The sequence below is a fragment of the Rhinopithecus roxellana genome, chromosome 6 (assembly GCF_007565055.1).
Source record: "Rhinopithecus roxellana isolate Shanxi Qingling chromosome 6, ASM756505v1, whole genome shotgun sequence".
NCBI lineage: Eukaryota > Metazoa > Chordata > Mammalia > Primates > Cercopithecidae > Rhinopithecus > Rhinopithecus roxellana.
Window position 1 is genome coordinate 140,530,500 of NC_044554.1, and position 17,414 is coordinate 140,547,913.

General features: G+C 34.5%; 1 protein-coding gene across 19 annotated transcripts in view; it reads right to left on the minus strand.

Annotated features, from left to right (window-relative positions):
• The window catches only part of DGKB (diacylglycerol kinase beta), an 832,080-nt gene that overhangs the window by 536,671 nt on the left and 277,995 nt on the right, over positions 1 to 17,414 (minus strand). For all 19 annotated transcript variants that reach the window (XM_030932056.1, XM_030932048.1, XM_030932051.1 and 16 more), the window contains 4 exons: positions 17,078 to 17,127; positions 13,505 to 13,579; positions 9,585 to 9,704; positions 1,050 to 1,167 (listed from right to left, as the gene is read on the minus strand). In XM_030932056.1, the coding sequence (XP_030787916.1) occupies positions 1,050 to 1,167; positions 9,585 to 9,704; positions 13,505 to 13,579; positions 17,078 to 17,127 (363 nt within the window). The remainder of the gene's footprint in view (positions 1 to 1,049; positions 1,168 to 9,584; positions 9,705 to 13,504; positions 13,580 to 17,077; positions 17,128 to 17,414) is intronic.

Here is a 17,414-nt window from a genome sequence, read left to right on the forward strand (position 1 = left end):
GGTATTAAATTTCAAATAATACAGCTGAGAGAAAGGAAATTATCGAACATATTACCAAAGAAGCTGCTAGCTAACAACAAACAAACAAACAAACAAAAAACCTATAAGCCATGAATGGTATGGAAGCCAGGTAAGACATTAGATTTAATTAAATGCACAACAATGGAATGTGTCTAATGCACTTGACAGTTTCAGTAATTCTGTACAAGCTGAAAAGGTTGGGGAGAGATAAATTGATGGATTAATGGAGATCTTAAATGAAGGGATTATAATATCTACTCTTCTCTATCAGGAATATCGTGGATTGTAAAATTTTCTCAGGTAGATATGCTGTAGATTTAAAATTGCTTAGGTGATTTTATAAACTAACTGTTATGTACACTATAAGAACATTCTAATTGGCAGTACTGAGTTAACAGAATAAAGTGAAAATTGCAAAGATGAGTGAACTGAAATTTTTTAAGTGGCCAGAACTCATTAATCATCAATGCTTTGCATTCCAATATCTGTTAACCATATATGAAGATTTTCTTTATGTTAGCATTAAAATTAATAGGCTTGAGGTGTAAAATTAGTTTGTATATCTTGTGATTTCTTAATTTTAGTGCAAATCTATTTTTAATCAATTAATGTAACTTACAAAAATACCCAAAGGAAGCAACTCATTATAAGATGCTCATGTGAATAAAGTGACTAACGTGGTGAGAGGGGGATACATATGAATAAGATGTAAGTATGAAAAACTAGTAGAAATCTTCAAAATAATCCCTGAAGAAATGGGAAACATGAATAAATTAAACTACAGTGGAAAGAAAATTGCGGAAGACTTGGAAAATGTCCTTCATTTTTTTCCAAGGGTAGGTTTTTCCAAAACTAAAGAAATTAGAGTAACCTAAACATTCAAAAACACAGTACAGGAAAATGTAAATCACATGTACAGAGACAGTCTGGATCGGATTTTAGGTCTCCATCTACAAATAAGACTATTCCATAAAATCAACCTTTCCTCACTCGAGGAGATGATATCCAGGCAGAGCAAATGTACTCACAGGAACAGCAGAGGCCCTGCTTCCCCACACCAATCAGCATGTTCAGGCAAAGGTTGCAATAGGCAGGTTTGTTAAAGTGCTTCAGTCGCCACACGTGCTGTCCATCATCCTTCACATTCTGCATGGGACGTAAGAGAAACAGATTTCACTTAATGAAATAAACAGTGAAAGATGTAAGTGCCAATAAAATTCAGAGCTGGACCGAAGCATGTGAAGACAATCTGTTACTTCATCCCTGACTTTCTCCAAGATCACCGCAGAGCCTTTAGAAAAACACATGTGCTCCAGTGAAATGAGATAGTGTTAACAAATCACCGATGCTATAGCAACCCACAAATTCTTGTCTAATATTAACAGCTCAACAGCATACCCCAGGTCATCGTCATGACCTGCCAAATGGATCAGGGACGTGATTGCCTCTCCTTTAAATACTTTATCCTTAGCACAATTCCATAAACAAACAAATAAATAAAGAGAAAGGCAAAACACCCTTCAGTGGAAGAGCCTGATAAATAAAAACTTGCAAAGACGTCATTAACCCTTGCTTACTTAATATACAAAATTCATGATGGTGATCAGGTCATGTAAGGTGGCAGAGAAATGGGATGGGATGCAAAACTAATACTAAAAGATAAGTTATTGGTGACATTCTAGGGCTTCCAGGAGTCCTTATACTGTATTCCAATTTATATTAATATATTGAGTATGCCAGAAATAGTGTATTTTAAAAGGTAAACTTTTTAAAGGATTTAATGATGTTACATTTTGTTTACCCCCTCTTATAAAATATAAGTAGTTTTAATCTCACAGAAAGAAGGTAAAAATATTAAAACTGTATTAATATTATTATTTATAACAATCACTATAGTTATTTGCCACAATACAAACTTAGGTTTAAATTAATTCCCACTTTAGCAAAACACTTCATTTTTTTCTCTTCTGAGTGAAACTCTCTGTATCATAATAGCTACTCACGTAGGTGTTTAATCAGAGCTGCATTGTTCAAGATTAAAATAAAATTAAATAATATGATGCTTAGGAATTCCTTGAACTCCTTACAAGAAGGTCAAGATATTAAATGAAATTATTATATATCATTACTTTTGCTACCATCATTTTCTCCATTAACATGTACTTTTTGTAGTCTAATCACCAAATTAAATCAAACAGATAAACATTTATTGGTATTCTATTGAAAACATTATTTGTCATAATTTTTCAGGTTAGCCAAATTGTCGTACTTCTCAGAACACATTCACCTAATAATTTTTGAGCACCTATTAAGTGCTTGGGCATTAACATTAGTCCTGTAGTAGTGAGTCAGTATAAATATATTCAGATCATCTTGTTTCTCTTGATAATAAAATATTAATAATAATGATCTTAACTACCTTTCCTATTCCCAGTCAAGGCACAAACCACTAAATTTGTAATACTAGAGAAAATCTACAGTAACTAGTTCTTACATTAGAACCAGAAATGTCAAATTTGCATCATAACATGAAACATTAATGAAATGCTTCCTGGGCGATAATTCTCGGTGGGTCTCTTGAATTTCTTCATGTTTTGAAAGCCGAAGCACTGTCCTTTCTTTTTTTTCTTCTTAAGACTATATTTTCAAAGATGTTTGAGTAACAAACAGCCTAGCCTTGGACAATAGAGACATGTCTCCCTCCAGAGGTAAGGGCTGGTTTGCTTACTATACTTAGAGTATAATAAAAATAATCTCTCTCTTGTAGGCAAAGGTTAAATGGGTTCGTTTCCTACACATTATAATTCATTTAGTTTTCCTAAGTCAGGGTTTCCAAAACTTGATGCTGTGTACAATCATTACTTGGGTCCCACTCTGTCGTTCCCACGAGATTTGGGAGGCAAGGTGAACTCAAACGTGAAGCTCCTGTTACTTTCTTTGTTGTGAATAACAAAGTCCATTGTCTCTGACTCAGGAGTCTCATGTCCTCTGGCAGCATCCATAAAACTGTGGCAAGCTAACACATTAATATCCAGTAGGGTAAATTTTGTAAAATGTAAACCCTTTACAGTTCTTGACATTGCCCAGATTTACCTTTCTGACAAGGGGCTCACAAAGGTCTCAACAAATACAGCTACGCAGGTGTCATACAGAAAACTTCAGAAAACACAGGTGTTCCAATTTTCTTTCAAAACCTAAGAAATTTCTGAATCTCCTGTTTTGGTTTGGTGAGTCATAGATTTCTAGTAGCTTTATCATGTGAATAGAATACTTTATATATTTAACTTTGCTATATTTTGCTATATTTTCAAAACTGTCTATATTTTAAAATTTATATCCCCTCAAATAATATTTAAACATCCTTGTGTGGAAAGATTAAATATGGGGTTGTTAATATTTTACAAACTAAATTAATATTTTAAAAATTAAAAGTAGTAGCTAAGTGCTTTAAAACATTTTTAAGTAAAAAGGACAAAAATCGAATTTTCATACGTATTACTGTTCTTGTAATTCTTGTCATTTTATTTTTAAATGATTGTCCATTACATGTGAATAAGCTTCATCCTTTGAAGAGCACATATGGAGTAAGTTAGCTGGCATTTTCCTTATCAAAAAATAAACAAGTGTGAACGTGGGTGTTCTGTCAATCAGAACACTTAGCCATGTTACAGGCTGCAACTGATGTACAAATCCATTACTCAGACATAAAATGCTTTACCAAAAAAACAAATTAAATAGCTTTATAGCTCTTAGCTGGATACATTGCCAAAATATGCAAGGGATGAAATATGTATGTGACTTCTTTAAGAGAAGAAATTGAAACCAGGAGCCAATTACTTCTCAGCAGTACAAATTATACTCCAGCTCTCTATTTTCATGTCTTGTCTTGTTTATCTTACTTAGAATGTAAACTTAACGGGGAGAGAAAGAATCTGTCCCTTAGATTCTATCAGCCAGTAGAACACATTCCTATTAGTACTTCCATTGCGAATATATATTTATTGTCAAAAAAGGGAATTTATTTTTTATAAAACAGAAATAAGCAGGGCATCCAGAAAGGCTTGATTCCTAGCCTACTGTGAAAATGTAGATAAGCCATTTCACCTTTCTTCCTATTTTCCTCTCTAATGAAAGGAAAGTACCCACTTCCCTTTTCCGGACTGTGGTGTGAGGTTTCATTATACAATACCTGTGAAGTTAATTTGGTTTCTCAGAAGACTGGTGTTATATAAACAGCAAATATTATTACCCTCATTGGGGTTGTGTAACATCCCAATATTTCAGCCAAAAGAACTGAGAAAAATACCTAAAATTTCACTTTATTTCATTAAAATGTGCTCTTTTTTCATCACCAGACGTAACACTGTATATTGTAATGAAGCTGTTCAGGTCTGTGTTTATGACAGAGAAATGCTTAATGAATCCTAGGCTACTCCATGCTGAGAAGGAACTTTACATTTTTCCCCAACTCTTAGTTCCCTAGAAGGCAAAGGGATATTTCAAAGGAAATAATGCTGTTTAGAACTTTTAAAACCTATTTCATTATCCTAGTGATTCTAAAGTTTTAGTTTTTCCATGAATACTTCCAAGATCACATAAAATGTTCAAGTGAAGTAGGGCTACTATAAATAATTTTTGTTCAGAAGAACTCAAGGAGAAATTTCACTGATGTCCTAACCCATATGCTTCTCTCCCCCCACACCTAGTTATGTTTCAACTGACTTAACTTTTATATATATATATATATATATATACACACACACACATATATATGTATTATATATATATATGAGCTAATGTTACAAATAGTTACCTCCAACTCATTAAATAACAAAGACTATTAAATTACCTTACTTTTTGTTCAAGGTCTCCAAAAAAAATTATGACAATGTGAAATAAGCTTCTCTTTTAGACAAAAAGATGAGCTCTATTAGGCCTGGGCAAAGAGAATGCAGAGAAAAGTTTTAAAATTCTGAGTGGAGCTGTCATCAACTGTTCATCTCCAGACCACACATTGTAAGGTCACCTGCCATTCTTGAGGCTCAAATGCAAAATCAACAGCAGGTTACACCACGTAGTCATTTTTCTTAAATGACACAATCTGGAATCTCAGTAATTTTTGCATTCATCTAGTTGTGTAACTGCTTTCTACATTGAGCAAAGTATAGACAGCAGAAGAAAAACTCTTAACCAAATTAAAAACTTTTAAAAATTGATGTGCTGAACATCAGCTTCCAAAATATAATTTAATCTACCAAGAGTACGTTGTCTTCAATTCTCCATCGCTCAAGAATTTCATCAGAGAAAACTTCGCATATTACTTTACTGAGAGTCAAGCAAAAAATGTGTCCTAAACCATCTCAATCAAAGGCAAAGTTTAAATGACCTATAAGAATTGAAGACCAGGATTTTTTGCACACATATAGTGAGACCGAAATATAAACCATCCAGAAACCATGCAGGCTAAATGTGGGTGCAACAATCCACAACAACAAGTTAAGGTATCGCTACTTCAAGCTAGGCCACTGCTTAAACGTACATTTCTCTTTTCCCTATAATATAAATTCAGGAATTTTCCTTGAAAAAAAATTAAATGATGATCCAAAATTAGAGATTTCAGAAATTGAAGCATTGTTAATCATCTCGTTCATGCAGGAAAAGGAATGTTTGGACTGAAAGAGTATTAGGAAACACTAACTTCTCTTCTTGACTAACTTTTCATTTTTCCAGAGAGAGCAACTGCCTGGCACAAAATGACCTAGTAAGTTAATAACAGAGCCAGGGTCTGTTATTTGATTAATTTGATGACGTTCACTGCTCCTATGCTTTCTGTCTGTTCGTCCTCATGTCTTGCTGTGGCTGTCTGATTTTGCCAAGTAAAAGGTATTAAACTCCTTTCTTCCAAATTATTTAAAATAAATTAAAAACTTTTTCTGTTTTTTAATCTGAGAAATTGGTGATAGATCAGCGGTTGGCAAATTATGACACTGAGTCAAACCTGTCCAGCAACCTGTTTTTGCACATGGAGTTTTATTAAAACATAACTTTTCTGGTTCATTTACATAATTTCTGTGATTGCATTTGTGTTAGAACAGCAGAGTTAAGCAGTTGTGGCAGAAACCTTATGGCCCCACAGCCAAAATTATTTAATATCTCTCCTCTGCAGACAGTTTCCAATCACTGGAACAGAATCTACCTCTAGATAAAGTTATTCAACAAAGTGTTTTAATTACATGGGATATTTTTTTAAAAAACAATTTTCCAGTGAGATGAATTCTGAAGGAAGAATGAATAAGTCTCAGGTATAAATTTTTATTGTGGTAATCAGAATCACGAAGCCATCCAAATTCTCGATTTTCCTTCAAATGTAAGATACACTAACACTCTATACCATTTCTGACTGTTTAATCTTGTATTTTGTAAAGTTTGTAGAGCCTCTCCTAAGAGAAAAGAAATGGATCTTACTCTCTACTATTTGGTATAGAATCTGGTCCCCATCAACTCCATTTCTGATTTTGGTACCGAAACAGATATTCTTTAAAAAAAAAAAAAAAAAAAGGCTAGCTTTTAAACTACTCTTGATAGAGAAAAATAAATTGCACTGAAATCGTAACTGTTGTTGTGCCTTACATTAGAAGTGAAGATTACTCTCCCAGGACTACTTCCTTTTCTGTGTAATTTGGCTAGGATACCACAGTCACTTTCAAATACACTGCGGTATTTTATATGCACTATCATTTAGAATCTACTCCCCGAGCTCATAATTGACAATAGACAATAATATATAGGACAACCTAACATGACAAGCTTTACAATAAGTGGCCAACTTCAAACTGCAGTATCTAGATTTTCAATTAAATAAGCAAAGGTGAAGGGATAGATTCATGAATCAAATTCTCTCCAGGTAATAACGTAACACATTAACTGCCTACAGAAAGGAAATATATCTCAATTACTAAAAAAGGCTCTCATCACTCAGTTGTCTCGGTGTCATTCCCGCTTTTTAAAACAATTACCATGCCTTAGAGTTAAACAGTTCTTTCTAACAAATAGATGCTGTATTTTGTGATCATTACACATGATTATATGGCTTATACATTTTATTAAAAGACAGCTTAAAATGTGGGTGGCTTATTTTTTTCACAAAGATGAAAGAAAAGGGAAATTTCTTCTTTTAAAGTTGTTCTTCACAGAAATGGGGCGAGGGCAGAATCTAATCTCAGATTTAAGGTGCTCTCTTAAGGTTAAACAATGTGGCTCTGCCATCTAGCGGCCATCACTGGAAACACAACTCTGGAACCCAGCTCTGTTGCTATCATAAAGCTCTTAATAGATTTCTCTTATTTAGCTCCAAACACTCCCTTTTAACTAAAAACATTAAAAAAAAAAAATTTAAAAATACTGTTAGAAGGTAAATTATGTATAATTAATAGAGTGCACATTACATGCATAGAATCGCCTTACAATTGAAATAATACTACACTAGAAGCTAATGAGGCATTATATTGGTTTAAAATACTTTGAGTTAAATCATATAGATTTGTGGACTCTATTACCTGTGCTAATTTTTATAACTTCACAAATATCTACATTGATAAATTAAATAAAAAATAATGTATCAGCAATAGTTTCCAATGAAAAACATCTTTCAAAAAATCTCTTGTGATATTTAAAATATAGCCATCTGAATGTCCCTTTCTGCACTTTTCTATCCCACCCTCAACTACCAGATGATATACTTGCTCATTCCTGCATCTCCCCTCCTTCTCTCATCTTAAAATTTCCATAAATGCTTAGAATATACAAAGTTTGGCATTACAAACATAAAATGTCCTTGTAGGGAACCCTTATTATTAGAATTTCCAGACTAAAGTTATCTGAACACAATTTTTCAGGATAAAGTATACATTAAACCTTAAAATGTCAACATTTTGTCAGTTTTTCTTTTGTTTTCTCCCAGTAGTCTGTTTTACATAATGCTTTTTTGTCATAAGGTACATGAACAATTAAATAAATACTTATAGAGATAAATATCATGATGCCAAATACCATTATAAAAAGATACTCAGTTATGTGTAGTATAAGAACTTCAGGTACAAGGAAATACTGTTTCACAAAATTTTTAAGTGTAGAAGTACATACCTATTAACAATAATACATATATATATATATATATATATATATATATATATATATATATATATTATCTTTGGTTTAAATAAATTAGTTTAAGGGTAATTTTCCATATGTCACCTATTAGTATTTTATTGTTTTCCACCCTCTGACCATGTCTCAGATCCCATGGGCCTCATGAAAAGTAAGATTCAACTGAGTTTAGAAGAATTTGAAGACCCAGGTAAAAAAGAAAACAAACGGTGATCTCTTAAAGCCCATTATTTATTCCTAAACTGATACATATTCCTTAACCCTTAGCTCATTTGTATATTCCTAAAGCCCGTTTATATATTCCTAAACCCATACGTGCCAACATATTTTTATATACACTCATATGTTTTACAAACACAGACAGTAAGATATCTTGAGAAATGACTTTTAAAAATTTGGTGTCTTGAATAATTATGATATAGTCTTGAATCTGTAAAATTGTTTCAGTTGGTAACAAGAAGTACGAAAAGTTTTGGGTTTGACAGCAAAGTGGTGAATACTATAGTCTTACACCTTAAAACTCTAAATATTACAATGTCATTGTGCTTTCCACCCCAACGTTCTTTGAAATTAAGTAGACATGTTATTGTACACATATTATATCAGATTATTATATAACTATTAATGCTGAATTTAAAAATCTAGCATCCACTATAGATGTCATCAGATTTTTAAACTAACAATGACTAAAATCTGCTTCAAGGCTGGGTCAGCAAGATTTGCTTTCAACGTCATTATTATATTACATTCTCATCTTAGGTTGCTTTATTTTATTCCTTCACAATGGTATTTAACTGCATCTAGAGGAACTACTCCAAGAAAACTTTTGATGAGCATAGAATGAGAACTTGGCTGCTGCTGATTCAAGAAAAACTTACGTTTATATAAGTTGGTGTTTATATAGGTTCTGCCATTACTTTTAATGGCAGAAACCCCAATGACTTCTGTACCACTATTCTTTAAACCACCGCAGATATTTAACTGCCTCCTTCAAGTATCAATTATCAATAAAATAGATTACCTTTATAGGTAGGAGGAACATTGAAATGAAGCACCACAAGAACTGCAAAATACAATAATATTGGAGAGTCTCTTGCTTTATATAAGGAGGTCAGTAACTTAAAAACACTAGATTGCCCTTTAAATAGAGGAAAACAAAAGAGAGAGAATATATTTTTGATCCTAAAGTAATACCTAAAGTGATTCAATATGTGTGTGGCAAGTTTATTACACAAGGATTTACTGTCGAATTGCACCGTGGCATACTTATTAAAAGTTCCAGGCACTCACTACATGCTTCATGGTAGAAAATGGTCAGATCAATTTGTAATCAAAATGTGTAATAGAGAGCCCCACTGACTCACCACCAGGCCACCCTCCTCTGTGGAAATACTTACATTTTCTAAGCCCAGGAGCACAAGAAGTGGAATTGTTGTCATTCCTCCTTGAATCCATTCCTCCAGAGACACGGTTCCGTCACGATCATAGTCAATTTCTTCCATCATTTCATGGAGGATCTGGAGTAGAGGAGATAAGGGAAATGTGTGGTCAATCAATAAAATAAATTTCATAGGCTACCACATATGAAATTGTGACTAACAGCTAAGTGGAGAGTTGGGATAACTGTCTTGGTAACTCAGTACAACATAATTCTATTACTGATGAAGTAGTGACTTTGTTAGCATGTCTAAACCTGGCCACTTACACTGATCACTTTTTAGAAATAAGTGCTTAACTTTTCAATATTTTTTCAATGAACAGCACAGCTAAAACAAGAAGAATCTTTAATAAGTGTGAAAGTAGTCTTTAATAACTTTCTCCAGATTATTTTTCAGATTTATATATATGCCAGAAAATGTCTGAACAAATTAACTTCATGGCAAAGAGCTCATATAATTCTTTGCTAAGTAGTAAGGGGCGAGGGAATTCAGTTGCTTTTTAATTGCCTATCAGAATTTAATAGAGTCAAGAAGTTAAAGGATCAAATCATGTTTAATTAAACTTCGTTTCTAAAGATGACTTGCACGTAATGTCTTAAAATGTTCTCCGCGGTGTTTGTTTGTAATACATTTACCTCTCTGTGGTATGGTGGCAGTATCAGTACTTACTCAGAAGGGCTGTGGTGAGGATTAAATAAGCTAATGTATTATAAGCAGAGCAGCCCCTGGCATATAGAGTCAGTGTCATATAGTGTTGTTTGTGTTATTATTAATAGAAATTACATATAAGTTCCAAACATATTACCCTTGGTTGCTGGGAAAGCAAAGTGCTTCCCATCTAATGGCATCAAGATGGCAAACATGGTAAGAATTCTAATGAAGAAAGGAATTCACTGTCTTTATATAATACAAAAATGTTAATCAATTCGGAAAAAAGAAATGCAGAGAGCATTGGAACAGAGATTGGAAAAGATGCAATGCATGAAATATTTAATTTGTTGGTAGAAGTATTGTCTGCCTCGACACTCTTGTGCTTGGTGTCTTCACTCAGGAAGTATCGTATTTGAAAATTAGATTATTTTTCTCCCCCTGATTCTCAAGAGCTTGCTGATGAATTAGTAGAAATGTAACAATCATAAGAGAAATAAAACAGTGACATTTGTTTCAGATGCGTGATGCTTTCCTTTTTGTACCTAGTAAATCTCACGTTAAAGACGTCCTCTGACTGTGTCTCCAATCCCGTGGGCCTCATAAAAAAATAAGATTGAACTGAGTGTAGAGCCTGAGTTAATTTGATAAAAATTTCTAGGGACACTCCAGTCTTCCCTACTACTACAATCAACCTCAAATGCTCATTTCTCTCGCGCGCGCGCTCTCTCTCTCTCTCCCTTTTTTTTTTTTTTTTTTAAATTTTCTTTTTGAGACGGAGTCTCGCTCTGTAGCCCAGGCTGGAGTGCAGTGGCACAATCTCGACTCACTGCAACCTCCGTCTCCCAGGTTCACACCATTCTCCTGCCTCGGCCTCCCAAGTAGCTGGGACTACAGGTGACCGCCACCATGCCTGGCTAATTGTGTGTGTGTGTGTGTGTGTTTAGTAGAGACAGGGTTTCACCGTGTTGGCCAGGATGGTCTCGATCTCCTGACCTTGTGATCCACCTGCCTCGGCCTCCCAAAGTGCTGGGATTACAGGCACGAGCCACTGAGACCTGCCCATTTCTCTTTATTTATATATGCAAACGATCAGAAGCCTACTGATGTGTACATTTGTTTACAATGAGAGCTATTACTGAAGCCTTAGGCAAGATGATGAGGCAGTTTCCATGACAGCAGACATAATGTATAACTTTGTACCATTTCAGCTCCCTAGAATTGTAGCAGACTTACCAGTAACACACATGTCAAATAATGCTATACTTTATTGCTTGTATTCTCCAGTCAATAGTCTGACAAATACAGTAGGTATTTGTTGTAGAAAGACTACTCAGCCACCAGCCCTCCCCTTCCTCCTAGCATCCTGATCTCCTTTTTCTCAAAGCTACAAACACCCCCCGCCCACACACACACACATACCAAAAATACTTTTGATGAGAAGTGGTAGTGCTCACTGTTTAGAAACCTGAATGGAAAAGCAAATCCCCCTCCCACTCTCCCTCTAGTAACAAGTTGGCTTGATTGATAGATGACTCATCTGCACAGGTAGCAAGGTGAGTAGGAGAGGAGAAAGCTGTTGTCGATTAAAAGGGCAACAGAACTAATCAGAAATTCCTGGTTTTCAGTGAAAATATTAAAGTGAGTCAAACAAACAATTAAATACATGTTACCATCTACTTAATTATTCCACATACAAATGGCAACCTGTTAATGACATCTGCCACTCACTATAAGCACAGCACATGCATTTCCCAATAGTTGATTTAAAACTAGAAAAATTCTAATCCCAGTAAGACAGGAAAATGCTATCAGAGTTCTTGCAGCATATAATCATGCCATTATCCTGTTGTTTACTTCATAAATGTGAACGGAGGTTAAATATACACTTCTTGAATTTGCATAAAATGTAAATCATTTAAATAAAATTTATTTGCATTTGCTTTATTCATATGCACTTTACTAAAGGTTTTAAAAACAATATAAACTCAATATCTCTTATCAAATTTCCCCAGAATATTTTTGTGGCCAAAATTATGGTTTCAAATCAAGTATATTTTAAAATGTATTTGAATAATGTTGAAATTTTGAAATTTATTCAAAATAAGAATGCTGTGCTCTTATAAGCATTTTTAGATACTCTTTCTCTAAACAATTTAATTAAAAATTCCTGATTCAAACTAACTAAAGAGCTTTGGGCAAGTAATTTTAACATAGTTGTGTCTTAATTTACTCCTCTGCAAAATGAAAAAAAAAAAAAATAGTGTATCTACCTCAGAGAGTTGAAAGCATTATATAACACATATATGCAAGGTAACACAATGCACTGTGCCTGGAAAACTACCATCTTCTTTTATGGCATGGCATGACCTTGGCAGTGTCTATCAGGATCTTCTGCTTATCCACATGTATGTAAGACCACCATTCAAAATAAATTCCATGAGGAAGAAAGCAAAAGTTACTGTTAAGAGCTTCAGAACTCCACATATACCTTGTTATCTTATTCAGAATCCACTTTGTCTTCAGATTAGAAATAGTAACTTAGTTATCAAAAGACAAAATCAAGTGACAGGAGTATATTAGGGTCCCAGAAAAGACAAAGAAAGACAAAAAGAAAGACAGGAAGGAAGGAGAGGGAGGGAGGGAGGAGGGAGAAGGAAGGAAGGAAGGAAGGACTACCTCCTTCCCTTCCTTAATTCCTTCCTTCCTTCTCCCTCCCGTCCCCCCCCTCCCTCCCTCCCCCCTCCCCTCCCCTCCCTCCCTCCCTCTCTCTCCTCCCTCCCTCCTCTCCCTCCCTCCCTCCCTCCCTCCCTCCCTCCCTCCCCTCCTCCCTCCCTCTCCCTCCCTCCCTCTCTCCCTCCCTCCCTCCCTCCCTCCCTCCCTCCCCCCCTCCCTCCCTCCCTCCCTCCCTCCCCCCTCCTCCCTCCCTCCCTCCCTCCCTCCCCCCCCCCTCCCTCCCTCCCCCTCCCTCCCTCCCGCCCTCCCTCCCTCCTCCTCCCTCCCTCCCCTCCCTTTCTCTCTCCCTCTCTTTCTCCCTCCTTCCCTTTCTTTCTTCCTTCCTTCCTTCCTTCCTCCGTTCCCTCCTTCCTTCCTTCCTTCCTTCCTGAAGGAAGGAAGGAAGGAAGGAAGGAAGGAAGGAAGGAAGGAAGGAGGAAGGAAAAGGGGAAGGGGAAGGAGAGGAGAGTGGCCCTCCAGAATTTAGCCAATAGTGAAACCATTCATATACCTACTGGATTAAGTTCAGTGACATCCCACTCAAGGTATTCTGCAACATGCATCATCTGACTGATGATATTTTCTAGCTCCTGGAAGAGAAAGAGAGATAAAAAATATGACTACAAGATCTTAGTGAGTTTTAAATCTTTCACTTGCAGGAATTGTTTCGTTCAATGTGTAACTTAAAAAGTTAAATGAGTTCCATCGGAATATATATATGTACATAATCCTTTTTAAAGGTCTAATTAACTATATAAAGAAAAGAGAATCCTAAATATAAGTTTATCTTACACATTGTCTAGAAATGTTCACCAGGAGAGGGCACAACTGTACAAAAAATACATTTTCTTGAAGAAAGCAGGAGCAGATTATATATTGTCACATGTGATTTTTAAGACACTGAATTCCCTGAACCTTTGGCTTGAAAACAGATGTGAAAGGGTGGAAAAATCATTTGAGGACAAGTGAGAAGTCTATTTTTATCTTGATACAGTGAGAATGTATATTGACTGTTCTAGTCATGTATCGAATAATTTGCTTTTGATAGAAGAGTGTTCGGGGTCAAAGTTTGCAGGGCAAGTATATGTAGCATTTATTTTGTGAGAGGATGAAATTTTAGTTTGAATTTCCATATTATTCTGCTCAATTAACAACTCTTTGAAGAATTGCAAGTTCTTCAAATTGCAAATACATACGACCTGGCTAAATTAATTGAAACATTTTCCTACCTATTTATCGAATGTTTTAATTTTTGTCTATCTACAGAAAAGATGAAACATGGCTTTGTGAAATGCTTGTAATTCTACTTGAAAACGTGACAATTTGAAAAGTGGTATATGATTTAAAATGTAAGAAGTATATAAGAATGAAGCTTGAAAGTACAGTAGTGAAAGATTATTCTACTCAAATCTCTAATCTAATATATGTAGTCGATGTTCATGGAATAGAGAAGAAATACGATAAGACAGATTCTCTTTTGGGGAGCCGTGGATCCCCCCGAGGAACTAATAAAAGCTATATTCCCTCTCTCCAGAAAAAAAAATAATTATGAATATGTTACTTAAGTAAGACAGTCTGCCCCAAAAGTAATACAAATATAAATGTATTTATTATAGATTAACAGATTTTAAAACATAAATCCCTTTGAATTCTAGGTTAAAAGTGTGCATGTGTGTGCACACATGCATGACTAATCTCTCACCTACTCCATCTTTGCTTACATATGCATTAATGGTTTGAAAGTGTTAAAGTTTCTGGATATCTTTTAAGAACAGAAACTATTTTTGGTGGACTGTTATGTAGGCATGTGATATTAGGTATGCCAGCCCACCTAAGACTCAGTTTTCTCATTGGCAAAATAGCTACTCTAACTTTAACTCCTTCACAGTATTGCTGCAAAGATTAAACATGTTATTATACAAAATGCATTTATTTTGTTGTTTGCCATATTGCAAATGATCAACAAATCTTAACTATTATTATTAGAAATAGTGACAATTTTCAAATTATCATTTTCTTTCTGTTTTGCCCCCAGTAGGTAAACTGCCACACCTTAACGTTATCAAGACACATGATGTCAGAAGGTACAATTTAAACCTGACAGTGAAGGAAAAATATTGGAGCAGTAGGTATTGTGGAGAAAAACCTAGAAATGAAATCCAGACCTTTAATTACAAACAGTAGAGACTAGTTTAACCAAAACTAAATATATTTATCTCCAATTCATTGTTTAATATTGGGACTACAGTTCTAAATATTGCTAGTAATCTGCTGTATATGCTAACAAAAAATGGCCAGAGACCAAAAAATAAAATAAGGACTATTTGACTGAATTTTCAAATCAACTGCCAACCCATGGCTAAAGCCTAGTAAAGAATCATCATTTTAATTTAATTTAAAAAGAAACATTAAATAAAACAACTCTCCATTAAAATATAATTTCCATTAGTTTAGTCACAAGTGCTATAATAACATATTAAAGTATCCAAAAGAAATGAAAAGTTCTAGTCATGAAATGGCACCATAAAATGAGCAAATTTATTATGTAGCTTGGTATTTCTACTGGGAAACTGAAGACCACAAGGCACTAAAAAATAATAGCATTTGAAAAAAAAAAAAACAATTTTTTTTTTTTTTTTTTTGGAGATAGACTCTTGCTCTCTTGACCAGGCTGGAGTGCAATGGCACAATATCGGCTCACTGCAACCTCCGCCTCCTAGGTTCAAGTGATTCTCCTGCCTCAGCCTCCCGAGTAGCTGGGATTACAGGTGCCCACTACCACGCCTGGCCAATTGTTGGATTTTTAGTAGAGATGGGGTTTCACCATGTTGGCCAGGCTGGTCTCAAACTGCTTACCTCAGGTGATCTGCCTGCCTTGGCATCCCAAAATGCTGGGATTACAGGCATGAGCCACCATGCCCGGCCAGTATTTGAAAAATTACTGAGACTTAAACATAATAAATCCCACAGTAACAGCATCAATTCAGAGTGATGGTCATTTCCTAGAGTAGGAGTTATATATTTTAATCTCTCTCTGGAGAAGCTGATATACCATTATCCTACTCAAAGTTACGTAAATAGGCTTCCAACCTCATTGCTTTGCTTTTAAAAGTCTATTTTAGCTGCCATAGGGTGGTCTATCAGACGACAAGAAAACCTCACTCATTTTCAGAGATCATGTCTATTTCAGTCATTATTAAATATATCAAAACATTTGTTTTTTAATAATATTAAATATATTTAAAATGGTGCACTTCAAAATTTCCATAATATGACACTTATTCTATTACTATTCTTTTATTTCCTTGATAGAACAAGAAATAATATAATATGCAAAATATGTTACCAAACATAAGGTAGATTATTGGACAGAACCTGAAATGGACTTTCATGCATGGTACTGATCTGTGCACTAGGATGAAAAACTACTTTCTATTTCTCTGAAAGCTAGGAATGATTTCCATATATTACAAACAAACGTTTAATTTTTCCTTTCAGTTAAGCATAGAAAGATGGTATTTTCTTATTTTTTATGACTATAAGAATGTAAACTGAATATTAAATTGGATGAGATATTTAAAAAGCAAAATTTGTGAAAGCAATCTGTAAATATATTTGCCTATTTCAGCAGCATATAGGACTAAAGATACCATGTAAAACTGGGAAAAGAATGAGATAATTAAATTGACTTTACAAATCCTTAAAATTCTACTTATAGTCTCAAGTTTCCTTAATGCCAAATGTTACGAATAGTTTTTCCTTCATTCTAGATCAATGGTTTCAACTTAATCTTATGTTTTATTCAGACAAGGCTGGGGCCTTTCATTTTTTACCTAACTTCAGTGCAGGAAAACAAAAAATCTTAAAAAGTCGTGTAGTGGTAGCAAAACTATTCAGTAGAACAACTGTAATCCCAACAGTTTCCTCAGATCACTCTCTTTCAAAGAGTCAAAAGATAAAAATGCCATATGAGTGGATGTAAATTACATTAAGTGTGACTTCTGTGGTAATAACTATACATTTATTCATTGCATTTTTCAGAAGAAACTCTTTGAAGTTTTCACAGAAAATTTGAAGAAAAAAATTACCGAGCTGTCCAGGAAGCCATTCCCATCCGTGTCATAAAGGCGAAACATAACTAGAATAAAAGAGGTGTTGAAAACAAGATTATAGGCAAATAAGATCAATGTTAGTTTAAAGTATATTCATTAACATTTAGTTTGTGTTGAAAACAAATACTAAATTCCTACCCTGCTCCAAACAATTAATTTGTGGGATTATTTCTCAAACTTAATTGAAAATGAATGAATCAATTAATAGAAATACTGGATAGCACATATAATGTCTATTAAATTTTGTTTGTTTCTAGAAGACACTAAAAAGTACTATTATTTGTTTAAACTCTTTATTACAAGATCATTAAAT